The 27,399-nt window shown below is 39.6% G+C and overlaps 4 protein-coding genes and 1 non-coding gene across 8 annotated transcripts; 2 read left to right on the top strand and 3 right to left on the bottom strand.

Moving 5' to 3' along the window:
- Window positions 1–4,309: 4,309 nt before the first annotated feature.
- On the bottom strand, window positions 4,310–8,094 carry rps13 (ribosomal protein S13). The gene is given in 6 exon segments (NM_001200272.1): window positions 4,310–4,382; window positions 4,790–4,890; window positions 6,094–6,263; window positions 7,008–7,086; window positions 7,339–7,387; window positions 8,055–8,094. Coding segments are annotated over 6 exon segments (456 nt in total). The 5' UTR covers window positions 8,078–8,094; the 3' UTR covers window positions 4,310–4,348.
- LOC124628620 (small nucleolar RNA SNORA19) lies at window positions 4,630–4,759 on the bottom strand. The gene has a single exon (XR_006983207.1). It is a non-coding gene; the product is annotated as a small nucleolar RNA SNORA19 (small nucleolar RNA).
- Window positions 8,095–9,067: 973 nt separating the features above from the next.
- Window positions 9,068–15,468, top strand: tmppe (transmembrane protein with metallophosphoesterase domain). 4 transcript variants are annotated; one of them, XM_053683287.1, is made up of 6 exons: window positions 9,068–9,325; window positions 9,410–10,171; window positions 10,352–10,462; window positions 10,583–10,748; window positions 11,957–12,096; window positions 12,953–15,468. In XM_053683287.1, the coding sequence occupies exons 2-6, from the start codon at window positions 9,454–9,456 to the stop codon at window positions 13,141–13,143; spliced, it is 1,326 nt and encodes a 441-aa protein (XP_053539262.1). In that variant the 5' UTR covers window positions 9,068–9,325; window positions 9,410–9,453; the 3' UTR covers window positions 13,144–15,468. The 4 variants fall into 4 exon arrangements, with proteins under 4 accessions (XP_053539262.1, XP_017334397.1, XP_053539263.1 ...); XM_017478908.3 differs by having other exon boundaries at window positions 9,407–10,171; XM_053683288.1 differs by having other exon boundaries at window positions 9,071–9,202.
- Window positions 15,469–16,012: 544 nt separating this feature from the next.
- On the bottom strand, window positions 16,013–16,980 carry exosc6 (exosome component 6). Its single transcript, XM_017478918.3, has one exon. The coding sequence runs from the start codon at window positions 16,927–16,929 to the stop codon at window positions 16,117–16,119; it is 813 nt and encodes a 270-aa protein (XP_017334407.1). The 5' UTR covers window positions 16,930–16,980; the 3' UTR covers window positions 16,013–16,116.
- A 1,687-nt stretch (window positions 16,981–18,667) lies between these two features.
- Window positions 18,668–25,791, top strand: slc38a8b (solute carrier family 38 member 8b). The gene is made up of 10 exons (XM_017478941.3): window positions 18,668–18,868; window positions 21,007–21,205; window positions 22,438–22,588; window positions 22,693–22,794; window positions 23,570–23,627; window positions 23,745–23,859; window positions 23,985–24,132; window positions 24,258–24,457; window positions 24,551–24,602; window positions 25,169–25,791. The coding sequence occupies exons 1-10, from the start codon at window positions 18,668–18,670 to the stop codon at window positions 25,269–25,271; spliced, it is 1,329 nt and encodes a 442-aa protein (XP_017334430.1). The 3' UTR covers window positions 25,272–25,791.
- Window positions 25,792–27,399: the final 1,608 nt, after the last annotated feature.

The following is a 27,399-nucleotide window of genomic DNA, read 5'->3' as shown; positions in this document are numbered from 1 at the left end:
GTAATGTCACGTTGAGTGTGTACATTATCCATTTACACTTCCTGTTCCTACTGTTTTGCGAAGTTAGTCGTAAAGCGCCGCACACTTCTCTTACCTGTGCGATTTTAACCCTAACTAATTCATATTTAAAAGGAACTTGAACTCAGGTTACTGTGTGTAAATATTGGCACCCACCATTCAGCCTCGGCGATGAACTTACAACTGAACCAACAGGGAAAAAAAAAAAAAAACGAATGAATTATGAATTCACTCACGGCATTTGGCAGCTGAGGGTTAAGGGCCTTGCTCGAGGGCCCAACAGTGGCAGCTTGGCAGTGCTGGGGTTTGACCTCACGACCTTCCGAGCAGTAACCCAACACCTTAAGCACTGAAACTAGCAACTGCCCTGTTAATGTATATGTCTGATATTTAAAAAGAATGACTTTGCTAACATATCTGCTGTGTTAGAGCTGAAGATCGAGGTGTGTTGATGTTACTAACAAATCTTTTTAATAGTGTTAGTTATGGTAATCTGGATGTTACCATTTTTGGGGGGGTTATAAAGCACGGACACAAACAGACTGAATAATGAATTTATTGGTCAGCACTTCAGAAGTAATGGTTTATACAGATATGATTTCGACAAGGAAGTAAACAAAGCGTTTTAATATGACTCGTATGATATTATTGACCCTATCTGTAATTCGTTTAATCCGTCATCTCCATCATCCGGCGCCGGCCCTGACCCGAGAGAGACCGTATCACGACGTTTACCATAACTCTTACAGCGCATCACATCCCAGCAGCCTAATCTCCTGACGCTGGCTGTAAATTTCCTCCTGAGGTGTGATGCACCGTCGCTGCATCTTCATCACGGCTTACAGGCCTACTCTTGGACAGAGCTTCGGGTCTTGTCCTCTCATTTCTCTCCACCGTGACGCAGCACATTCTCAGCTTCACTCCCATCACTCTCTGCACAGATGTGCTTGTTTTTCTTTCATCCCTCCTTCAGCATCAGATTCCCGTTACAGCACCGTTGGCTTTGACAGGATCCAGCGAACTCCAACTTCAAAAGCCTCTGAGCAGCATAAATATTTGAACGCCCGGTCCCTTCCGAGGGAACAGGCTTTTGTTGGCGCGTCCCCTGTTGTTCCTGACGCACTTTAAAGCAGGACAGATTACACCAGAAGGGTTCGTGTTTGTTGAGAAAGGGGGGGGGGGGGGGGGGAAGAAAGATGTCTCGTGTATTTATACGGACACAAAACTAGTGATAAGCTTCCTGTACTGGTGTGCTGTATACACACACTGCTGCTGAATTCTGGACTGTGATTGGTCAGAAGGTGTCGGTTCATTTTCTTAACAGATCATCGACAGGAACTTGTACACTTGAAAGCACGACTATTAATAAACGGATTTAAAACATCGGTTGATAAAAGGAGACGTTTATTTGAACTTTTCTGGAAGGAGTCACCAGTGTGTCCAAGCTGTGTTTTCTTCTTCAGGGGAGAGAAATAAAGGTGACGATGATGTTTATAGCCGCGAGAACGTTCAACAACAGTAAGCATAACGGGGAATAAAAAGCGATTAACATTCTGACCGTTGCTGTGGTAGGCATGAGAGGAATAAAACAATAAAACAAAACTGAGATCGATTTTGACTTTAAAAACTGTACAAATGACAATTTCCGTCAACATCAAGTGCAAAAGTTTGCACACCTCTTCTTTCGAAATGAAACTGGAGATTTTTTTTTATTTATTTTTTTTAATCACAAGTCACAGTTTATGATCGTATTAATTATAACAAGTCTAAGTGTGAACTTAAATAAGACTCTTTTGGGGAAAAAAGGCAAAAGGTTGTCAAACTCCTTTATCGGAAGGTGATGCACACTCATAGAAAACAATGAATGAGAGCTTGAGGTGGGGGGAGGTGGGGTGCAGACTTTTCAGTTTGCTAATAAAGCAAACTTTTTATATTTAAAAATTTTTTTTCCACATTGTACAGAGATATAGTTGCTGTAATGCTCAAGCTGTAGGTTGTGACACCATTAAAGGAAACTGAAGGGGGCACAAACTTTTTGCACTCGGCTTTACACAAGATACTTTTTACATTTGAAGCACATTTTGACAGCATTTTATATATATATATATATATAAAAGTTCCTTCAAAGTGACTGAGGATTGACTGCCGCAGTGTGTGTGTGTGTGTGTGTGTGTGTGTGTGTGTGTGTGTGTGTGAGACTGACAGCAGAACACCGAGTCTCTCAGGGCCTCACGTCAAACCCGTCAGAGTAAACGAGTGTGTGACGATGAAGGTGAGTTTGAAGTTTAATTATAATTCATCTTCACCTCTTCACACTTCTCCATCCCCGTGTTCTTTCAATCGCTTCCCTTCATCCATCCCTCGATCTCACTGCTCGTTACATTCTGTCCATCTCTCTATCTGTCTTTTCTCTCCCACTCTCTCTATATATCCATCATGCTCTGCCTGGATCACTCAATCTCTCTATCCATCTTTTTCTGCCTGTCTCCATCTATCACTGTATCTCTCTATCCATGTTTCTTTCTCATTCTCCCAGTCTCTCTCTTTCTCCCTCCCTTCCTCTCTCATTTTCTCTCCGTTTGTTTATCTGTCTGTCTGTCCCTCTCTTGCACCATCTCTTCTTTCACCCTGTTAATCTCTCCTTATCTTTCATTCTCTCTATCCCTCTCTCCTTCTCTGTGTGTGTATATATATATATATATATATATATATATATATATATATATATATACACCCATCATTCTGACTCTCATCTTTCTTTCTCTCCCTCTATCCATCTCATTGTTTCTTTCCCTTTGTACACTTCTCTCTCCCCCTCTCACCTTTCTATCTCTCACGTTCTCCATTTCTTTCTTACAGTATTCGTCTCACTCCCTCTCCATCGCTCTCTATCCATCATTCTCATTCTTACTTCCTTTTTCCAGCACTCTCCTTCTCACTGCCTATCTCCTCTTTCTATCTGTCTCTCTATTCATTTCTCTCTCCCTCTTCATCTCTCTATCCATCATTCTTTCTCTTACTTCCTCTTTCCAACATTCGCCCTCTCACTGTCTCTCACTTCTCCCTGTCCTTGTTTGTCTCTCTCCATCAATCATTCTGTTTATCTCACTCCCTCTCTGTCCCTCTCTCTCTCTGCAGCAAGGTGACTCAATGTGAACGTTCTCTCGGAGGTGAAACGGATCAGCTCTGGGTAAATTACTTCTCGCTGGATCGTTTTGCTCTGCAGCACAGGAGGGACGAAAAAAGAAAGAAAGAAAGAAAGGGGGAAAAAAAACACCAACTGAGCCGTAAAACAATTTGAAAAGGGACATTTCGGGTTCCAACCCGGCACTTTGACCCTGAAGAACACCAACAAAGTATTTAACCAGTCTGATAAGCACTCTCGCCGTCTTCCTGATCTAATCGCTTATTTAACGCATAATACGTCAAGCTTTAATCAGACGCTTAATGCGTGTTCACGTACTCAAAGTACGCGGATTAAAATCGAGATCATTCAAAACTACAAGCTTAATCTAGATCTAATCTTAGTAATTTATATAAACAAAAAGAAATTAGGTAAAGACTGCCATAACCAGCAAACGTGTTATCGAACATATTTCTAAATTGTCCGTCAACACTCCGCCCACATTTATGTAAAGGAGTTCATAAGTGGAATACTGACGTTAAGCCATCCTAAGTGATATACACTCGCTGAAACCTGCACCAATAATCGAATAAAAAAAATAAAATGACATTTCACTTTCAAGATCAAATATTTAATAACTATGTGCGTAGGGCTCATGCGGAAAAAAGGCACAGAGGTGCCACTCGTGATCGACCTCATGAATATTCATGAGCTAGACTAAGGCTGAATCGAGTTGAACCGCTGTAGGTTCTTGGGGCGGAGCTTTGATACACAGAAATAATTCAGCTCCGCCTATTTAACCGTTACAAACCTAATAGGTACAGACCAAAAATACACCTTTAATTGAACAAACGACTACATTTGTCATTTTTCACACCGTACGTATTTCTAAGCATTGTTTACATGTATAGGAGAGCGTTAATTTATGCCACACCTACAAACATAACCTGATCTGCAGTGATACAAATATAGACAGGTTCAGATATTCGAATATTCACGAGCACCGGAAGTGACCTAATAATCTCTCTCTCAGGACACACGTTACTCCTGAGATGCCAGTGATCCTGACCCGTTCTGCTCTCCAGACCGGCCCGATCCATCCGGATGACCTACTTCTGGTCGGAGTTCATGCACGGAGACAAAATAAGCACACACAGAGAGCCATCTTCATCCGAATGATCTTTATTTTGTGTAAAGTTTTTACATTTATGCCACCAGTGCAGAAGCCGTGGAGGATTCGCTGCAGGTAAAAAAAGAACAATGTGAGGATTAGAGAATGAAAAGAGAGAGAGAGAGAGAGAATTCTCTCCCACACACAAAAGAAAGGTGTCATTTATTTATTTATAATTTTCAGTAGCTATGGCTATATTCATGGCAAAATCAACAGTGTTTCAATTTAAACCTTGTTTACAATAATTGAACCATTTTGTCCTAAAAACAATCAATATTTAAATATAACGAAAAGAGTGTGATAAGTAAGTAAATGGGTTTGTATGAAGGGGACTGGCAGCGCTGGCACCAACGAGCCAAACTGCTAATTTACCTCCAGGTTTTAATCTAGCACATCAGAAATATCTCACATCTTACAGGAGAAGAGTGGGACAATGACACGTGCAAAAAGAAATGAATATAAAAGTCTATACGTACTACTTCCAGTTGGGAGCCAGAACTCTCTTGGTCTTGTAGTAACGAGCCAGCCTGTGGATTCTGCTCTCGACGAGAATCAGGCGGAATTTGGCGTCTTTGTCCTGAAAACACACGTCCGGTGAGTTTTTATAAAGTTTTATGAGATTCTCTGAACACGGCAGAGGCTCTGGAATTCATAATGATCCAGGATTATGATACGAGAGAGAAAGGAAGAGGGGGAGAGAGAGAGGGACAGAGAGAGAGAGGAAAACAGAAAGAGAGGGAGAGAAGGGGGGAGAAATAGGGAGAGAGAGAAAGAGGGAAACAGAAGGAGAGAGAGAGAAACAGAGAAAGAAAGAAGGAAACAGAAACAGATGGAAAGAGAGAAAGGGAGAGAAACAGAGGGAGAGATGGGGGAGAAAAAGGGAGAGAGGGGGAAAGAGAAACAGAGGGAAAGGGAGAGAAACAGAGAGGGGGAGAAAGAGAAAAAGGGAGAGAGAAAGAGGGAAAGAGAAACAGGTGGAAAGAGAGAAAGGGAAAGAAACAGGGAGAGATGGGGAGAAAGAGGGAGAGAGAAGGAAAGAAACAGATGGGGAGAAAGAGGGAGAGAGAAAGGGCACTTGAGTTCTATAAGATCTCGGAGGGGTGAATGATGCTAACAAATATGATATCTGAAGGTTTTATTTTATATCTATGACTACATTACATTTTACTAATGTAAATATTTCAGAATTTTAAATGAGATACATTTCTGAAACAAATTTACACCGTGTCCACATCTACTCTTTTTTTAATTGACTATTCTTTTAAAACTTGTATTAAAACAACGCTGAAAAGTAAAGCGATGTGATTCATCACAGCGTTTATATCACATTCGTCCGTGCAACAACACCTTGTGCCTCTTCTACATGTAATTGAACTCTGGGTTCTGATTGGTCGGCTGTTCGTTAGCATCCTATAAGCATCAGGTACGATCGTTTCTATAGCAACAGCACACTGACGGGGACTAGTACGGCCGGTAATAAGCAGATTAAAACACACATATAATCGCTGATCTGAGAGGAGAGTTTAATCAACTACATTCACCAATTACACAAGGAAGGAGTCTCCAGTGTCGGCGCTTTGAGACAGCCCGAGGTAAAAGCTCTAAGTTCGAGGAGGAGGAGTTTACGCTTCTTTGCGCTTTCACGGTAAGAAAAATCGCTGCGATACGAGTGAAGATGCTCAACAATAAAAAAACAAATTGTAATCATTGTAATAAAACTGCTGTGGCATAAAAAGGAATAAAACTTAATGAGGAGGTTTTTTTTTTTGTTGTTGTTTACCTTCCTGTTCCTCTCCAAGTGCTTCCTCACGGCGACGGCCTTCTTGATCAGGTGGTACAGATCCTCAGGCAGATCGGGAGCCAGGCCTTTGGATTTCAGGATCCTGAGGATCTTGTTACCGGTGACGAAGCGCACCTGAGCCACGCCGTGAGAATCCCTCAGGATCACACCTGGAAAACATGGACGAGTCGTCGTTTAATAACACGGTCCTTAATAAAGCGGACATTGTGCGGCGGAACTCGTTGGCCACACACTCTCGATCGGATATTCAATATTTAAAGCAGAGACGATTAATAGCAGGTGACTGATACCGAAATCTTTCACGGCCCAAAAGAATGACCTATCAGGATGAAGGACATCAACTCCCCTCTAAACATGGACTGATTTTTTAATACATCATCACACATGAATATATATATATATATACCGTTAAATCACAGTCTGTAGGAACTTTCGGAAGGTTTTAAAGCCCCGAGTTCTACATAACTACTTCCCCGGTTCTTCTGCGGGTTCTTTACACCGACCTGAACTTAGATCTGCGATCTTAACAAGCAATAACGTTAGCAAAATTAAAATGTAAATAGCCGTGCTATCGTTAGGTACGTTATAGCGTCGTGGCGTGTAATCACACAGAGTTACCACACTGTCAGCGTTTTTAATTCCCCTCTAAATATCAAATAAGACGCCATTTCTCTTTACCGTCCAGCTGCTATCGAAAATATCGTTCTTAAAAAAATTAAATAAAATTTTTTTTAAAAAGTTATCGGATTTCTGGCTATTCGTTTCCTTTAACACGCAGCACCTACTCACGTCGTTAACTCGGTCCGTTAACACTACGATACTTATGGATAACCGGACATTTCTACGTGATCCCTTCACGCTACGTACACAAACCCCGTCGTTTGGGAACGTACCAATCTGCGAGGGGGTCAGACCCTTCTTAGCCAGCTTGAAGATCTGCTCCTTGACATCATCGGACGTCAGCTTCAGCCACTGAACAGAAAGAAAGGCAAACCGTCGTGAGTTTGAGTGTAGGATCAACATTTTATCGCAGGAGAGTGAGAGAGATCTAGAGCTGCAATTATTGGATTAAGGTCATCAGAAATCACCGTTTACATGATAGTTTCTTAATCAGAGTATCGCCTTAATATCGGAATACACTCGTCCATGTAAGCGTACTGTACAAGTGTCAATCTGATTAGGTCAGTCACATGACTATCCGCCTATTAAGAGATCAGTACTTACTGTAGGGACACTGCGTCTGAACGGGAGAGCTGACTGGGACAAGCCCTTACTGAAACACAAAACACAGACAAGAGTCAAGTGTCTGATCACTTTCCGATACTAAAACTGATCTATTTTGTAAATTAAGATTTATAAATCACTCAAACATAAAGCATTGTAAATAAATAGAAATTACAACATGCAGTTTTCTAGCAAACACTGATGAGGTTTAACTAGTGTGTACTAAAGAGGATGAGGTCAGTCTAAGATGTTCAACTGTAGTTTTATTAAACAATAAAAATAATAATAAATCTGCATGTGGTTAATGAGCTCATCTACGGTATGCTAGCTTCTCGTGACTAGCCAGCTACGTTTAATTTCACTTACACACTTAAAACGACTCAAACTAGCTTTCCTATCAAAACATATAAACGTTATAACCGATATAAATGGTTCTGTATATACATTTTAAAACATAAAATACGCTTTAAAAACAAAAAAAAAGCTCATCCCGTCAGTGCACGAGCTCCAGCCAGCTCTCCATAACGCCGCACGCGCGGCCATTACACTAGCGAGCTTCATCCGCACAGGAAGAGAACGTGGCGCTAAATTCTCCTTTAAAACTCTTTATTAATCCCCGATTGGAAACCCTTCACGTCTCTAAAGAGATATTTGGGTCTCGGAAAAGCTGTGCGTTCACACACTTTCATATTTTTGGCGTAAAATTAAATACCCACCCAGGAGCGTGCATACGACCCATGATGGCGTTCGCGAGAGAGGCGAGAAAGAGAGAGAGCAAAAACGAGGCTGACAGGAAGTAGAGTGCGCCTAAGCGGAAGTGACGTTATCTACGGGGAAGGAAGAAGAAAAGTCTTCTTTTTTTTGTTTTGATTTGGTAAAGGTTTTATAACATGAACTATGTACAAGTTACAAGAGTTCGCAACACTTAATATGTCAATATATTAAATCTATAGTGTGATAAAAAAAAATGTAATTAAATACAATTTAATTACATTAAAATAAAAGAAAATAAATAAAATGTCCACTCTATTCTACATAAATACACACGTAACTCATACACGAACTATTTTTAATGGATTTAAAAACGCAAGGAAAAAACAACAAACAGTTTTATTAGTAAGTTTAATAATACAAACATGTATATGCAAATAAAAATGTTAAAAAATGAATAAAATGTGGTAACGTTATAAAACATTATACTTATTTAATTATTAACTCTAACAAAGCAACGTAAATCAATCTTATTCATGCACTGTGTGGTAATCGTCCTCTAACTTGTAGCAAAGTTATTATAGAGATTACTGTATTGACTATAAATTGTCAAATTGAACATAATATATTGTCATTAGAAAGTTCAGCAATGCAAAAGGCTTTACTGTACACATTTGAACAATGAGCCTAATATTTGAATAGTTGGAAAATAATATTAATAGTAATTTTAAAAAAGTCATAATATTAAATAAAATAGTATTTATTCAACATAGTTGTGCTGAGTGGGATTGGTGAAATTGACTTTACAGTTAACCCTTGTGATGTGTTACAACGCAGGAGAATGAGAAGTTATAGCAAATTGCAAGCGTCAAAAACGATGATAATTATACATAACAGTAAATCTCATGAGACGTAGCTAACGAAATATGGTGAAGAAATGATTATCGAATGTTTTTGTTCGAATCCATAGGCGAGCCGCTACATATCCTGACCGGTAGGTGGCGGTATTGCAGCAGAATGTGTATTTACAAATCGCCGTTATGTCAAAGAAGAACAAAGACGCAAAAGAAGCAGAAGAAGAGTAGCTTTTTAACGCAACCATTCTTTATGTGTTTTCTTTCATGTACGATTTATATTTCATAATTATTAAGCGGTAAAATATTTTATATTTCTATATTTTATATTTGTGTCGTGATAAGAGATTTAAAGAGCATGTATAGTTGTTTCCGGAAGTGTAGCAAACATCTAAAATTCTTCTTGAGTGGATATTATGAAGGTATTTAATTGTACAGGGGGGATATGTAATTATTCCTAATCTCTAACTGGTGGATTTATGAAGTCTTTACCGCACACACAGCAGCTTAAATCGCGCCAGGGGTCAAAAACCTGTCAAACCCTCCGAAGATGTTCGGCTTCTCTCGGCTCTCAGCCGAAGGGAAAGTGGGCGTGGCTACGGGGGTCGTGTTCTTCTCCATGCTCATATCCCGAACCGTGCTGTCGGAGCGCGTGGACATAGTTACGCGCTCGCGCTTGTTCCGGGCGCAATTTCTTCTGTTCATCAACTCCCTGCTGCTTCTCGGCTCGCTCTACATCTGGAAGCGCGCGGTGACGCGGCTGTGCGGCGCGAGACTTCCCTCCTCCTCCGCCGCGTCGGCGCGCACCTGGTCGCACAGATGTTGGCGCGTGGCTGTGCTGCTGTTCCTCGCGCTCGCTCACTGCAGCTACCTGAGCATGTTTTACCTGGTGGGCACGGAACCGCACTGGCTGTCCTTGCTGAGCTTCAGCTGTCTGGGTGTTTATGTCATCCTGCTGTTCCTCCTCATGGTGTTCGGCTGCGCAAGCCGGGTTCTCCAGATGTTCTCCAAAGGTTCCGTGGTGGCGGTGAGTGGCTCAGACAGGCAGACGGTTCTCGCTATGGTGATGACCGCGCTGCTGGCCGTTTACGGGCTGTTAAACGCCGCGCAACCACCGCAGGTGGTGGAGGTAGAGATTCCTTTGGAGAAACTTCCGGCTTCGATGGACGGCGTCAAGCTGGTGCTGCTCTCAGATATCCACTTAGGACCAACAGTCGGGCGCTCACAGCTACAGCGCATTGTCACCATGGTGAATCAGCTAGAACCAGGTAACACAACGTTTAAGATTTAGGACGTGTTGGAGCTTCTGCTTCTTTCACGATGCCACCGACACCATGTTTCTTTTTGAAATATTGAAATATTTGTGGTGAGTGAGAAATCAGCTGATGTGTGTCGTGATGATGTGAAAGTGTTTTTTTTTTTTTAAAAGGTGTGTGTATTGCTTTCAGACGTGGTGGTGATCGTAGGTGATCTGACCGACTCTCAGGTGACCCGTTTGAGGACCGCTGCAGAACCTCTGGCTCTGCTCCGACCTCGACTCGGCTCGTACTTTGCGACAGGTCAGAACTGAACTCAGTGCAGAATGAGGAACCCGGTTTCCAGAAAGATTCACAAATAAATACTGTGCTCTGTCTGTGTGTGTGTGTGTGTGTGTGTGTGTGTGTGTGTGTGTGTGTTAGGGAACCATGAGTACTATACCGCTGACGTGGACGGCTGGTTCGAGTTCCTGCGCTCGAAGGGGATAGAACCTCTTCACAACAGTCATGCTCGAGTGTTCAGACCCGGACAGACGCAGGACTGGATCTGTCTCGCTGGGATCGATGACCTGGAAGCCAGCATGCTGCGGTGAGGTTTAGTCATGATTATTTATTTCTCTTCTCATTCATATATCTGATTTTTTTTTATCATAATTTTATTTTTATTGTAAGTGATCAAATTGGTCTGTGATACATTTTTATAAAACAAATTCTGTGGGGTTTTTTTTTTTTTTAAAGAAGCAACCATTTTGGATATTCTAGATGTCTTATCTGGTGTCTTATGGAGAAATGAAGAGAAGAGGGGGCAAATATTTCAGGATATTCACTTACTCATGACAGGAGAGAGAGAGAGAGAGAGAGAGAGAGAGAGATAGAAGGAGGGAGAGAAATGGGTAGAGGGAAAGAGAGAGAAACTGAGAGACCGAAAAAAAGGAGATGGATGGAGAGAAATAGAGCAGGATGGAGAGGGAGACAGGACAGACAGACAGATGGATGGGGGAAAGAGAGAGAGAGTGAGTGAGTCTTCCATCTTAAACTAACTTTGATATCCACATTTTTAGTCTCTCTGTCTCTTTCCAAGTTCTTCTTTACTGTCGTTTTTTTGCCTGAATGAACCTGACAGCATTTTTTTTGGTGTTAACTTATTATCTACGTGTGCATTCACATCCACGAGTCTGTTTGTCAAGTCTGAATCCGAGTGAAATCGATTCCTTTGATTCGTTTGCAATTCGAGTTGGTTTCATACACGGGTTTCTTCAAAATCTCCAGAACACGTGGCGTTGACAAAAAAATATCAACCAAAAAAAACCCCCCAAAAAACGCTGCAACCCAAAACACACGGTATGTTTGATTCACTTCCTGCAGCGAGTCGATTCAGAGTCGACTCACATTTCTCGCTTGGAAGTGGATGGGGGATCTCACCAGGGTTATGTTCGAACTCACTAAACAGTCTGTATGTGAACACACACCAAGAGTCCTGACACCAGTTCCAATTTCAGAAGCTCGTTTGAACGTGTACGATACGATACGATTCGTTCAGAACCTGAGGCAGACCTCGTGTTTGTTCACGATTAATGATCACGACGTAGAGAAGGACTATATTAAAAGGATCAGCGTTACGGTCAAATCACCTTCTCAGCCCGTTGAGTTTAAAATGATGGAATATTTTTTTATACAACAGCTGTCTGTCCTTTTTTTTTTCAATAATAATCCTATTAAATGCATCGGTACAAATCGTCGGCTCGTGACACCACTAGTGTGAACAATAATCATGTCGGTGCTTTTCTTCGGTTTCAGGTATCCTGGTCATGGGATGGATGTTGAGAAAGCTCTGAGCGGTTGCAGTGAAGAACGTCCGATCGTCCTCCTGGCTCATCAACCTCACGCTGCTAAACAAGCGCTCCAGCAAAGACCAGACATCAACTTAGTGCTGTCAGGTACACGTTCTGATCACACCTCACTTCACACACATTCTGCCTGGATCATCTGTCTGAGATTATTCATTATTCATCTGTCCTGAGTTTATATATTTATTATATAATAATAATATATATATATATATATTTATATATATTATATATTTCTGGAAAGCTGCTTTTAGACAATGTCCATTGTAGAATGCGCTATACAGATAAAATGGAATTAAATTAGTAGTAGTAGTAGTATGTAATTTAGATGGACGATTCATGTGTGAAATCAGATGTGCATGATCATAATTAAGTAATAAAAATAAAATAAATAATAATAAGATTTACTTATTAATTACCAAATACTGAGTATCAGTTCATTATTATTATGTAATTAATTAATATTCAGTTGTATTGTTTTATTTTTATTATTCAATTATGATCACGCCTCATTTCTCACATTCTGCCTGAATCATCTAAATTACATTATTATTATTATTATTATTATTATTATTATTATTGTTGTTGTTAAATTATTTACTGTTAATTAACAGATTCATCAATTTGTGTTTATTTAATTACACTCGTTTTTGTTGATTATTAGCATGAATGTTATTTCAATAATTTATATTTATTATATGATACATTATTTAATTATTATTAAATGATCTGAATGTAATACGTACATTATGATAATGATAGTATAATGATATTGAAAATATCGGGGAGGTTTATGAACCAGAGAAACTAACCATGAGCCCTAAAATTTGATTTCACCCAAATTTCCTTCTTGAAATTTGTATTTATTTATTTTGTTTTTAAATGACAATCTGCCTGTATGTCTGTGCAAAATATTCTGCATTTATATGTTTGATGCTGTGTTTAGGTCACACTCATGCTGGTCAGCTCTTCCCTCTCATGCTCCTGGCGTTCCTGGTGAATCCGTACTTCTGTGGACTTTACCGCATCTCGGAGCACACCACCATCTACGTTACTCCCGGAACGGTTTATTACGGCATCCCGATGAGAATCGGCAGCCGTGCAGAGATCACACAGATCACACTGAAATCTGCCTGAGTGCACACACACACGGATACACGTTTTATTGAATGCTAGAAAATGCTACTAAAATAACAGCACTTTGTGTTTTAAATAATTGGTTTAAAGTTTGTATTAATCATAACCCATAATATGATGACAGTCAGAACAATTTGTTGTCTACATTTATCACCACATTATATTCATTCATCTTCAGTAATTTGTAAAAGGCCTAACCCTACATTCATGCTAGCAAGCGACAAAGCCACAGGCGATCGTTCTTTTTCTACATACATACATGACGCAGTGTGCGATTTCAGAGACAAAGCAAATTGAGATTTTCTAAATTATATGCGAATTAGGTTTGGTACAGTAAAGAAGCGGCAGATTCAAACGGCTCAAATGAGTCCTCGAACCCAATAATTGGCGCTCGTGGTCTGGCGTTTCTTCAGTTCCATGTGCACAACTTTAGTTCCTACCTGCAATTAGTGTAGTTGGTAAATGAGACCTTTAGCTGTACTCGTGTTCGATGCTCGTGAATCGAAGAGGGCTTTGGCTGAACGTGCATTGTGATGACGTCACCTGACGTGTCTCAGCTCAAATCTGTGGTAAATTTTGAAAAAATTGCGAGGTCTTTTGAATATTGCGGCGTTTCTTTGATTACGCGTTAATATCTGCGATCGCTAAATCCTGGAGGGACTGACTTATAAGTGTGGTTTCATCCTCTCATTAAATGTGTATAGAGATATTACAAAGAAAAATAAAGCTTAGAAGGGTGTAGCATTGATTGTTGGTGCATCTGTTGAGTGTATGGTACGGTTAGCGTTAGTACGGCTTAGTACTAAGTGTATGGTACGGTTAGTACGGCTAGCTCGTTTTGCTAATCTAGTGATTTGTCACTTGATAGTGTGAATGTAAGGGAACACGGCGGCGCAGTGATGGAGTGCGCAGTGTTGCTGTCTTCGATCCTGAGCTCTGTGTTCTCCTTGTGGGTTTCCTGCAGGTTCTCCAGTTTCCTCCCAACTCCCAGAAACATGCTTGTAGGTGAATTGGTGATGCTAAATTGCCCGTAGCTGTAAATGTGCACGTGTACATGGTGTCCTGTAACGAACTGGCATCCCATCCAGGGTGAATTCCCACCTCACACCTAGTGTTCCCGGGATAGACACCGGATCCACTGCGACCCTGAGCATGATGAAGTGTTTACTGAAGATAAATGAACAACCATTTGAATGTCTCTCACATCATACAGTTTCATCAAATTTCCATTACTTTACCTTAGATAAAAATGAATGGCAATAACATTCCAGTAATTTGTGTTAGAATGAGCCCGGATCATTTTTTAGGATTACAGAATGTTCTATCAGTCACCGACGCTATAGTGAACCACAAAAAGTACCTTTTATGTTGTCACACACAGGCCTAATTCTTGAATCGGGGTTTCTAGTGTGTAGTTAGGATTATGTGCCATTGGTTTGATTTGTAGGATATGGTTATGGTTTATTATTGCTGACTAATTAAACAATATTCAAGTAATTGACTCAATTTTCTGAAACAGAAGGCAGACTGCAAACACCAGAGCAATATAGACACATGGACAAACCCTTCAAATGCTTCTCAGTAAGGGTAGTTTGGTGATTCCAGTACCAGAGCTTGTTAGCTAGCCGGTTAACATTAATATTGGCAGTGAAGATTTACGAATAATACCGGTTTTAGACCGTAATTTCAGCTGCGTTTTTAGATTACTCGTCACATTGTACGAGATCTTAATAAACTCTGTTCTGAATTCTGTAACACACTGTGTGATAGCATGAGTTCTCCAGATTATATGAAGAAGATCCTCTAACGATAGACCTGCGATTAAATGAAACCACTATGTACAACACTGCTTACGTCATCAATCAGCGTGATACGGAAATCATAAGGTGTTTTTCTGTCTATTAGCAAGTTTCATTCAGGTTTCTCCACCACCACTACCGTATCTGTCCTGTGAATTGGGTGTCCTGATGTTGATGAATTTTATACACGCGTCGCAGCAGCACTCACACTGTTAGAACTTTGTCGTCAGCCATCTTTGTTCTCCGTGGCACTAGATCATGACAAGTTCATACTTGACATTTTGTTCCTTTTATGACCTTTTACTGTGTTTTATAGGCTACAGTACGGCATTTGAACTGTATGAATGTAGACTCCGCTATTTTTAAAGCAGCACAAATGAGTTTCCAGTGTGTGCGACCTACTTAATTTTCCAAGTTCATAAATTTTAAGTGTGGATGAAGGATAGATTTTAAACGAATGTACATTGTTGTTCATTTAAATGTGTCTTAAGTTAAAAGGTAATAAAGTTAATAGGCCCTGGGAAAATGAGTCCTGACTACATAAAACCTTTAGAAATGTTTATTGAATGTGTTAACAGAATATTGAACTGGGGAACATAGGAATTACAAATATGTACGTAAATATTTATAACTTTACCTCATGTCAGCTAGCTGGATAAAGTTTATTTGAATGATTATGGACATTGGAGACTTCTCAAATTTATAAAAGGTACTCTTTGAGTAAACTTATTTTGCAGAAGTTACTTATAAATGTTATTTACATGTCGTCATTAAATACGTGAGAGGTTTTATTGCTTAAAAGCTTAAATAATTGATATAGAAACGTGACTTAAAATTCTTAAAAAATTCCTGTCACGTTAGCATTAAGCTAACAGCCAGCTCGCTTCAAAATGCCCGCGACTTCCATATATGGACTCCTACGCTCCACCTCTGTGTCGATAAAGACACGCCCCCTCAGAGCGGCTGTTATTTATATATGCATATATATAATGTGTGTGTAACTCCTTATGCACCACATGTTGGCTCTAAATATGGAGTTATATTACAGAATAACTTTCTGCAACCGGTGATGTGATAAATGTCATTTAATATTTCATAACTGCTGCAAATCTATCAGGGTTGAAACGCTAGGAAAGTGATGCATGTAGTTTGAGAAAGAGAAAAACAAACAGTCTTATTTCTCAGGTGGAGGTGGTGCTTTCTTTTTAACTGCCCGCAGTATGGCTTGTTGCACCACCGGGTACAGCTTGTGGCAGCCCTCCACGCACGTCCTGACGGCCGCCGTTAACGTGTCCTCGCGCATCTCGCCGTCCGCCTGCAGCCCGGAAATCTGGTTCAGGTTGGGGAGAAGCGCCACCGCGACGCGGCCCTGGTTCTCCCCCGCGCCGCTCTGCTCCTCCGCCAGGTCGGGGTCCACGAGGCACCGCTCTCCGTCCTGCCTCAGTGCGCAGCCCAGCACCATGTCGTACATCTCGATGCCGGCGTCCGCGAGCGCCATGGACGCGCACGTGACCGCGTGCGCCAGGACGGAGCCGTCGTTCTCCAGCACCACGACGTTCACGTCGACCTGGGCGCGCGGGTAGCGGTGCAGGCACGCGCCGGGTTGCAGGCTCTCGGCCAGCGCCGCGGACAGGTCGCGCTCCTCGGCGCCCTGGATCCACGCACCGCGCTTCGGGCAGGAGAACGGCGCCAGGCGGAAGTCGCATACGAGGCGCCCGCTTTTCATGTCGGTCTCGTCCTTGCGCTCCGTTTCGCGCGGACCGTACACCGAGCAGATGATCTTCGTGTTGCCGGCCTCGAGGTACGCAGAACCCTTGGCCTGGCTCACGAGTCCGCAGCGCGCGAATACCGGGCGAACATCACCGTTTCCTCGCACGCCCTGCCTGCTGCTGCTGCTGCTGCTGCTGACTTCAGAAACCGGAGAAACAAATAATAAAGGAGATTGTGATAACTCCGGTCCACGGATACGTTTAGTATCTACCGGCATGTTTCACTTTGTGCACGTGAGCACGAAACCGGAAATGCGTACTGTTTTTTTTTTTGTTTGTTTGGCGTTTTTTTTGTTCTTTAAACCGTGGCTTCCTTTGATCTTTATCGCCATCTACCGGACTGGAGTGTAACCTGTTTAACCGTCGGCAACAGTTGTGCTTATTTACCGTATAATAAAATCTGCTTAAAGTTGCATTATTCACTAATTGTCATTTATTACTAGTAAAAAAATAATAATGTGGGGAATTATTTACAAATGATTATAAACAAATGAAAAAACTACGTTAAAATTTGAGATGCAATTTAGCAATATCACGTTGCTGATTGTAATTACTACTGTAATAAATGACTGTAATTGCTAGTTGTATTTTTGCATCACCAGTTTACATATTCACAATAATTCTGCAATATGAACATTTATTCATTTGTTATTATTTGTTGCTCACCCTCTATTGTGAACTGTGCAATAATACATTGATCACTTTTTCTGTATATAAACGAGGTGTTACTCATCTGTATATTCATATTTGTATTCATCTGTACATACACTGAGGTGTTCATAGTGTACATATTACCATTATTATTATTATTATTATTATTATTATTATTATTATTATTTACTACTATTATTCTTATTTTTCTATTCCTATTGTATATATTTTTTTTAGACTTTTTTTTCAATTCTATTCCTATTTAATGTGTATTCTTTCCTATGTGTTTTTGTTTTGTGTGTAATTGAACTGCTTTAACGGGGGGATTTCCCCAGTGTGGGATCAATAAAGTTTTTTTTTTAAATCTTATGTCTTTATTAGATACGTTCTGTCTAATGCAATCAAGATTTCATGAAGACCTGTTTTTGTTATTTGAACTTTTTTTTTGGTCAATGAACTTTCTAACTGCACAATATTTAGACAATCTGATGGCTAGTGTGTCTTTTACTTTACACGTTTACTGCCTCTGTTTTTTTTAGTGCACTCCAGCCTACCTAACTCACATTAGTACTTGTAGTATATCAGACATTGTTTAGTGTATATACTGTATATCCTAATATATATCCTACTCCACCGTGCAGTGCGATTTCCAACCAATTTATAACACTTTCTCTAACAGTAATGATGTCTTATCGTAATGAACGCAGGGTAAGAATGTCATAATTTCCGGGATTAATGTGCATATGGCAATAATAATAACTCCTGAATCTTGAATCCATCTCGTCCTCATGGGACAGCGTTGCATTGCGTCCTATTAAACCCCCACCCAGGTGAGTCTGACTGACACGTCACGTGACTGCACTGACCCTAATTCTCACCTACATGAATATGTACGCACGCCGACGCTGAGAGCACGCGGTGACCTCTGCGTATGGCGGTGCGCTCGTGATCCGGACAGCCGACAGCGCGTCCTAAACGTCTTCAAATCAACGACTCACGAGCCGAGGGTCACGTCAGAAGTAGCAGATCTTTGCAACATTTCTCACCTGAGCGCGAGATTTTTTTGTGTGTGCCTTAAGTGCGTTATCCTGGAGCGCGCGCTCTGTGTAATGAAGAGCCGGTTGGCTGTTGGATGGACCGGACCTGACTGGACTGACTCCGCACGCGCACACCGCTCGCTGCCAGTGAAGTTAACTCCCCGGTCCTCAATCAGGTCGCAAGCGCCTCGGTGTCTCCGGTGGCGTCTCCGTCCGGTTGCATTCCCGATACACCAACCCGGCCGTGGAGAGCTGAGCGCGTGGCAGCATGGAGGAACTGGCGCGTGAGAGCATCCGCAGCATCAGCCTGCTGTACAAACCGGCCCGAGGTACCGAAGCAGCACCGCGTCTCGGCTCATTCGGTGCAGTTTTCATCATGCTGAAGTCTGCACTCGGAGCCGGACTCCTCAACTTCCCCTGGGCTTTCGAGAAGGCAGGAGGTGTGAGCAGAGCCGTCATTGTAGAGATGGTAAGCCCAGGCTTCTCATTTCCTCCAAAGCAGAGTCCAAAACGCTTGTTAAATAAGCATGAATATTCATAACTATGCAAATTTATAAACACCCCCCCCCCCCCCCCCACCGTGTCCTCCTGACAGCCTTCATTAGGCCTACTCAGACACTGTTACAGAAAGTTTACAGTATCAGAGTCATGATTTACACCTTTTTCTCACTGATTTGTTGTTTTTTTTGACAGCAGGCAAACATGTAGAGCGTTACCATGACAACCACTGTACATGCAACCATTCATTAGCAAAATTAGCACACACTATGCAGCTCCAGGTTATTCCGCATTCGATCCTGAGCTCGACTTGAGACCCTCGGGGTTCCCTGGTTTCCTCCCAGGTGAATTGGTTACAAAGTGTGAACTTTGTACACTAAAGTATCACAGTGCGTAATCATTTCTCTCAGCTCAGCATTCGCCCATCAAGATGGACGCCGGAGTCGAAAAAAAGAATGTTGTTTAACAACCCGCTAATATACCAGATTTAATATGTCTTACCTTAGTGGTGTGTTTCGTTCGGAAAAATCTCTTTTAACACTTTTAATATTGTTGTCTTCCTCCCTGCTGCTCCCTACACACTGTAGTGCACTTTATATAGTGAACAGTGAACGATTCCAGACACAGCGACTGTTTTACATAGAAAAATGTCAATTAAGCAATTGTGTGTTAACAATCTTGACCCAAAAGGCCAAATCTATATAATCTGAATCATCGTCCAAGACTTTAAATGCCATGTAAACAACACGTTTATTTATTTCTTTATTTTTAGTTTAACATTTTAATTGCACAATGAAATCATTCACGTGAGGTCTTTGATGAGTGCAATGTCCCAAATTACAGAACAAGATTATTAATGTGTGTGTGTGTGTGTGTGAGAAAGAGAGAGAGAGAGAGAGAGAGAGAGAGAGAGAGAGAGAGAGAGAGAGAGAAAGGAATATTTACTTATTTCTAATTTAAATTATTGTATTTTATTTTATTTTATGGCATTAATGTGCATAATTATTTTAACCTTTATACTTTTGTCCTACACTAGTACTTTGCATTTTGTCACTTTTTATATATATATATATATATATATATATATATATATATATATATATATATATATATATATATACACACACACACACACACACACACACACACACATATTTTTGTAATTATTACTATTCCTATTCTATTTTTATTATTATTTCTATTATCGTTTTTATTATTATTATTATTATTATTATTATTATTATTATTATTATAATTCTCCATCTATATTGATGCTTTGGCAATATTGTATGTAAACAGTCATGCCAATAAAGTACTTTCAACTGAAAGAGAGAGAGAGAGAGAGAGAGAGAGAGAGAATGTACAAGAGAGTTTGAAAGAGAGAGAGAGTGTGTGTATGTGTGTGTACACTTTTCTCATTAGGGTGTAAATTGCATGCTGTTCTTCACATGCTATTACTAAGAAAGTGTCTGTGTGTGTGTGTGTGTGTGTGTGTGTGTGTGTGTTTGTGTGTGTGTGTCACAAGCTATCTACACCATATATAACAATCTATATGCAAAATAAAGCATAAGAAAGAGAAGTGTGTTGTTGTTGTTTATAGTAAGAATGAAGGCGTAATCTCAATATAGATGCCTTTTTAAACGATATTGTAATCTAAAAAATAATGACATTCAATTATAATTATATGGATTTCGTTTAGTTTTTTTTTAATAAAAGAAACTGGACCAGATGCACACGCACTGTGCGGTCTGTAAACATTTATGTTCTCTAGAATCCAGTGGGGCAGTGGTGGATCAGTGGTTAAAGGCTCTGGGTGACTGATCAGAAGGTCAGGAGAAGGTCAAGCCTCAGCACTGCCAAGCAACCACTGCTGGGCCCTTGAGCAAGACCCTTAACCCTCAACCGCTCAGGTGTATAAATGAGATGAATGTAAGTCACTCTGGATAAGGGCGTCTGCCAAATGCCAAAAATAAAAAATCCATGTTGAAACTATGTATTAATTTTATTTGAGTTTAATTTTAGTAATCTTCATTAGTACGCAGTGTGGAGAGGAGGTTTGTATATTGTGTATTAGCACTGGGTCAGGGTCAGGTCTTTTCTCCTTCTCAGGTGTCTCTGATATTCCTGATCAGCGGCCTGGTGATCCTCGGGTACGCCTCGTCTATCAGCAGGCAGAACACGTATCACGACGTGGTGAGAGAAGTGTGCGGCCGCAGGATCGGTTATCTCTGTGAGATCTGCTATGTCTTTAACCTCTTCATGATCTCTGTGGCCTTCCTCGTGGTGGTGCAGGACCAGCTGGAGAAGTGTAAGTGAAGTGGGGGGGAAAGGGTGTGTGTGTGTGTGTGTGTGTGTGTGTTTCTTTTTACTCCGTATGAAAATCAGTGTAGTGGTGATGTGTCATTCACAAATGAGTCGACTCTTTGAGATGACTCTTTTAGCTGAATGCTGAGAGCCGACGTTTATACATGTGCCATGTTTATTTTATTTGTTTATTTTTTACATCTTTATTTTTATCTTTATCATCTTCGTAAGCCGTAATCCTCGAGATTAAAACATTAAAATATTTCACATTATGTGTAATGAATCTAGAATATATGAAAGTTCCACTTTTTGAATTAAAAAAGCTTCGGAAGGGCGGTACTAAATGAACAAAATAAGATCTTTAAACAAAAATAACAATTTACACCGATCTTCCTGTTCAAAAGTTTACACCCCCCTGGATCTTAATGTATCGTGTTGCCTTCTTGAGCATCGGTGAACGTTTGCACCTTTTGTAACAGTCGTGTACGAGTCCATCGGTCGTCCTCGGAGTGAAAAGTCGGATCTCGACATCATATAGTCGCTGTTGGAAAGGGGTGAAATGTACAGAAGATGCTGGAAAAGTACAGAATGTGGAGGACCTGGAGGATTTTTCTGAAGAACAGTGGGCGGTTTAACTGCTCAGGACAAAACAAGGGACTCGTGATGAACTCTCACAAAACATAAACACAGTCATTGATCATCCAGGTAACGACACAGGATTAATAATCGAGCGTGTGTAAACTTTTGAACTGGTTCATTTGTGTAAATTCAGTTATTATTGCGTCTTGTGGACTAGATGTAAACATCTGCTATGTGAAATAGTTTATTCCGGGCAGGACTAAATAAAAAATGCAATTTGAATGATTCCCCTTTTTATTATTATTATTATTATTATTATTATTATTATTATTATTAAGCAGATTCTGCAAGGGGTATGTAAATGTATGACCTCAACTATATCTGTTCACATCCTCTTAATAATTAAGAATGGAGGGGGACCCCCAAATCAAATAAAGAAATGTGGTCAGGTCCACAAGTTAGCAAATGATAAAGTGGAAATAAAAACAATGACATTTTCTGTCCCTTGTATAAACCTTCTAATCGTAGCTGATGGTCAAAAAAAATTCCGGTGCCGGTTTCTAATCGTGTTAAAGACGCGGATTCAAGTCGTACGCTTTAAAAGTTTCAGTGTTCCAGTTTGTTAATTTTTATTTGAATATCTTTGTGTGTGTTTAGTGTGTTTGTCCTTATATGAAATGGCGACAGGAGCAACGGTGATGCAACATCACTGGTATACAGATCAGAGCGTCGCACTCTTCATCGTGTGCCTCGTCATCATCCTCCCTCTGTCCATCCCCAGAGAAATCAGCATCCAGAAATACACCAGGTATTCTATCAGAGGACGTTCTGTGAATTAATGGTTCATCACGGCTGATTACAGTAGAAACGTGTGTGTGTGTGTGTGTGTGTGTGTGTGTGTGTAAAATGCAGTGTATTAGGAACCCTGGCTGCTACGTACCTCGGCGTGGCTGTAATTGTTAAATATTACCTGAACGAGGAGCACAATGCAGATCTCCGTCCTCAGTGCACAGGGTGAGTCTGTAAAGGAGCCAAAGACAAGAAGGCTTATAAAATATCATTTCCGTAAAAACTCCCTTAATAACTTTTTGTTTGTTTGTTTATTTATATTCGATGTTAAAGAAATCTGTATAGTTTCTTGTAGTCAGCAGTGAAATGGCTCTGCAGGAGTTCAGTGGATGATGAAGGAAAAAATCTACTTCGAAAACACTTCGTTCTGGTTTCTACATAGAACCTTTAAGTGACAACTGAAGAACCCGTAAAGGTTCTCCGTTTGTTTGACCCTCAGCTTCGATTGTTTCACAAGGAGTTTTCCGTTGTTACCTGAACGAGGTCTTTAACGGCGCAGATCGATAGTTGCTCAAAATTACTCTGCACAGTAGATAGGTTTCATTATTCATACATGAGTTATGTAAGTGTGTGTGTGTGATTATTTTCCTATTACAGCACGTCCCCATGTGTTTTATTCCTCTTTACCGACAATTTACCAACGTTTACGTTATTCTATTTATTAATGACTGACCCGTGGCGCATTGTAAAAGGTTTATTGTGCTGATTTGCTGTAGTGAATGTGCTGTTACTATGGAAACGAAAAGAGCGCACGCATTAATATAAACCTGAGCTGCTGTCAGAGCCGCTGTTCTAGACAACTAATCAACACCTTCTGACCAATCAGAAAGAGCGTTGTGGTGTGATATGAGTTCATTCATTGCAAATCATTTCCGTTAAGGAGTTAAAGGAGGTGATTACACTGAGATTAAAAATGAAAACGTCTGCGTCTGCGCTGCAGGTTGGACTCGTGGGCCTCCATGTTCAGCGTCGTTCCCACCATCTGCTTTGGCTTCCAGGTGAGATCCTGTTTTACGCTTACCTGGAGATTATTTATTTACACTTTCTCCTGGATATAGCTACTTTTCATGGTGATATTTATGGTGTGGGTGTGTGTGTGTGTGTGTGTGGTTCAGTGCCATGAAGCCTGCATTGCTATTTATAGCAGCATGGAAAACAAAAAGATCAGTCACTGGGTCTTCATCTCTGTAGTGTCCATGATCTTCTGTCTGCTCATCTACACTCTCACAGGTGAGTCAGCTGTAATGCCATTTCTAATGTCTCCTATATCACCTGTTGTGTCACCTGTAAATAACACTGTTTTAGAAGGTTAGAAGTTACTCTGAACATAATAACCGTCTCTTATCTGATGACAGGGGTGTTCGGTTTCCTCACATTTGGACGGAGCGTGGCGTCGGATATTCTGATGTCATATCCTGGAAACGATGTGGCGATGATCATCGCCAGGCTGCTGTTTGGGATCTCCATCATCACAGTCTATCCCATAATACTTCTCCTGGGAAGGTGCATATACAATAAATGTATCTTGTCATCATGATCATGGTCTACCTTAAAATGCTATGAAATGTGCTGCAACACACACACACACACGCGCGCACACACACACACACACCGTGTTCTTTCCTCAGGACCGTCATCCTGGCGTTGGTGCTGCGTCACCAGGAGCAACGCTCCATGGTTACGGTGGAGTTCGAGTGCCGTTGTCGAGTGCTTCTGACCGTCCTGTGGATCGCCGTGACGCTTCTCATTGCTGTCTACGTTCCGGACATGAGTGACGTCATTAGTGTGATCGGAGGAATCAGCGCCTTCTTTATCTTCATTTTTCCTGGTGATATATTTACACACACACACACACACACACAAATGGCAAGAAATACAAAGAAAATGGGAATAATGATCAATTGAAACTGTTCTCTTACAGGGCTGTGTCTCATTTTCGCCATGCAGACAGAACCATTAGATCACAGATTAAAGTGAGTGATGGTTTGACATTACATACATTCCCGTGTAGCTATTAGGGGATTCGTTTTTCCAGAAATAAACACTGGTGTTGTTCAGAAGCCAACGTAATTCCCTGTTAATAGCACTGCATTTCACTTTCATCACTGCGTTGCAGTCGTGCCACAGTGAAATGCAATCGCTGTCCAATCACAGCCGTGAGCAGTACTCAGGAGGCGTGGCTTCTGAAAGCACTTACGGAAGGAGCTCTCATCCTTTCCTTTTTCCTACTAAACTGAAGCCTTATTCATTACACTTTCTCGCATTGTTTCTAAAACCTAATAAAATAGTTTGCATTAATTGATACGAATGAAATACTCACACCAGTGAATCGGTGAAATGATGTAATCGAGCGTCTGTGCTGGCGTTCTTCCTATGGTTTCTCTTACCGAGTTAGCGTGGAGGATCGATGGAGGATAATATGCACCTCTGACACACATTCAGTGGGATTTGCTTTTCTGTCTGACCTGGAACCTCCTCTGTAAGCTCTGACCTTTTCTGTCACTATTAAACGTCGCGGTGTTTGTTTGTTTTTTCACAGGATGTTCCTGACAGGATGGGGCGTCATCACTGTTGTCGTTGGAGCCTTCATCTTTGGCCAGAGTACCACCGTCGCTGTCATGGAGTTCACACACAAGGCTTGATCATCATCATCATTATATTATATTATTATTATTTTATTAATTACAAAATAAATAAAGACAGGGTTTATCTGATGCTGATGCTGGAGGAATTCGTCCTACTTACTTACCTCCATCATCCACATTTTTACTGTTACTGAGTAGAAATAATGAGCAGTTTAATCAGGAATACATTTAATCAAATTGTCTAACATGAGAATATATTTAGCTAGCTTTGGATTGAGTATTAATACGAGAGTTTAAATTAGCCCACCGTCAGACGTTTCCTTAAAAAAAATAAAAGAAGAAGAAGAAGATTTGAACTCACTGATTGAGGATAGTTTGTGATTGGATCCAGCAAAACGTTCAAAACATTTTATCTTTTTTTAAACTGTTGTTTTACATTACACTGAAAAAACCTGTGGTGAAAGGTTGCCATTTTGGAAGGTGGAATTCATTGTAATTGTAAGCTGTTAGAATATTTTTGTTGTTTGTCATTATTATTATTATTATTATTATTATTATTATTATTATTATTATTGTTATTATTTATGCCATTGATATTGATTCTGTATATAATAAAAGTTCTAAAATGTCTATACTGTGACAATTTTTTATCAAATGTGTGAAAGAAAAATAAAAAAGTATTTCCAGACCCATGCTGTTTTTTTTTTTTTTTTAAAGCTATGTTCTTGGTCAACTTGCTGGTCATCGTCTACGTTATTTCTTAAGTGTAATGAATATTTAATTCATGAAATCTTTCTGTCAGGTTCATCTACAACTCTCAAGACAATATGAAATTGTGTGATTGTTATTTATTTCAGTTTACGATTCTTTCACCTCAAACCTCAGGCTGTAAATCTGACACTATTTCATGACCATATGAATTTGTTTCTTTCTATTGGACACCAATAGAATTCATATTACATCTACATATACAGAATTCATATTACATATACAGAATTCATATTACATATACAGAATTCATATTACATATACAGAATTCATATTAATTACATATTACATATACATATACAGAATTCACATTACATATTACATGTACATATACAGAATTTATATTACATATTACGTATACAGAATTCATATTACATATACATATACAGAATTCATATGACATATTACGTATACAGAATTCATATTACATATACATATACATATACAGAATTCATATTACATATACAGAATTTATATTACATATTACGTATACAGAATTCATGTTAGATATACATATACAGAATTCATATTACATATTACGTATACATATACACAATTTATATTACATATACATATACAGAATTCATATGACATATTACGTATACAGAATTCATATTACATATACATATACATATACACAATTTATATTACATATACATATACATATACACAATTTATATTACATATTACATATACAGAATTCATGTTAGATATACATATACAGAATTCATATTACATATACATATACATATACACAATTTATATTAAATATACATATACATATACACAATTTATATTACATATACATATACATATACAGAATTTATATTACATATTACGTATACAGAATTCATATTACATATACATATACAGAATTCATATTACATATACATATACATATACAGAATTTATATTACATATTACGTATACAGAATTCATGTTAGATATACATATACAGAATTCATATTACATATACATATACATATACACAATTTATATTACATATACATATACAGAATTCATATTACATATTACGTATACATATACACAATTTATATTACATATTACATATACATATACAGAATTCATATGACATATTACGTATACAGAATTCATATTACATATACACAATTTATATTACATATACATATACATATACAGAATTTATATTACATATTACGTATACAGAATTCATATTACATATACATATACAGAATTCATATTACATATTACATATACATATACAGAATTTATATTACATATTACATATACATATACAGAATTTATATTCATCATGTTTTTCACTGTTTATTCTGAAGTTTCCACTCATACATCAATTGAGCTGAGTGCTGTCTGATTTTACATTGCAGACTGCAATTTATTTCCATAATTTGTTTTTATTAAAAAAAAAAAAATG

Source organism: Ictalurus punctatus, chromosome 10 (assembly GCF_001660625.3).
Source record: "Ictalurus punctatus breed USDA103 chromosome 10, Coco_2.0, whole genome shotgun sequence".
Classification (NCBI taxonomy): domain Eukaryota; kingdom Metazoa; phylum Chordata; class Actinopteri; order Siluriformes; family Ictaluridae; genus Ictalurus; species Ictalurus punctatus.
The sequence above is the reverse complement of the archived record's forward strand: the minus strand, read 5'-3'. Positions and strand labels throughout refer to the sequence as shown.

Bases quoted from the DNA above. Each gene is read 5' to 3' on its own strand.
- exosc6 (XM_017478918.3), bottom strand. From the start codon at position 16,929: ATGCCGGTAGATACTAAACGTATCCGTGGACCGGAGTTATCACAATCT.
- slc38a8b (XM_017478941.3), top strand. From the start codon at position 18,668: ATGGAGGAACTGGCGCGTGAGAGCATCCGCAGCATCAGCCTGCTGTAC. The intron at 18,869-21,006 runs GTAAGCCCAGGC...TCTCCTTCTCAG, and splicing joins GAGCCGTCATTGTAGAGATG to GTGTCTCTGATATTCCTGAT. The intron at 24,458-24,550 runs GTGATATATTTA...GTTCTCTTACAG, and splicing joins CTTTATCTTCATTTTTCCTG to GGCTGTGTCTCATTTTCGCC.
- tmppe (XM_053683287.1), top strand. From the start codon at position 9,454: ATGTTCGGCTTCTCTCGGCTCTCAGCCGAAGGGAAAGTGGGCGTGGCT. The intron at 10,172-10,351 runs GTAACACAACGT...TATTGCTTTCAG, and splicing joins GGTGAATCAGCTAGAACCAG to ACGTGGTGGTGATCGTAGGT. The intron at 10,463-10,582 runs GTCAGAACTGAA...TGTGTGTGTTAG, and splicing joins CGGCTCGTACTTTGCGACAG to GGAACCATGAGTACTATACC.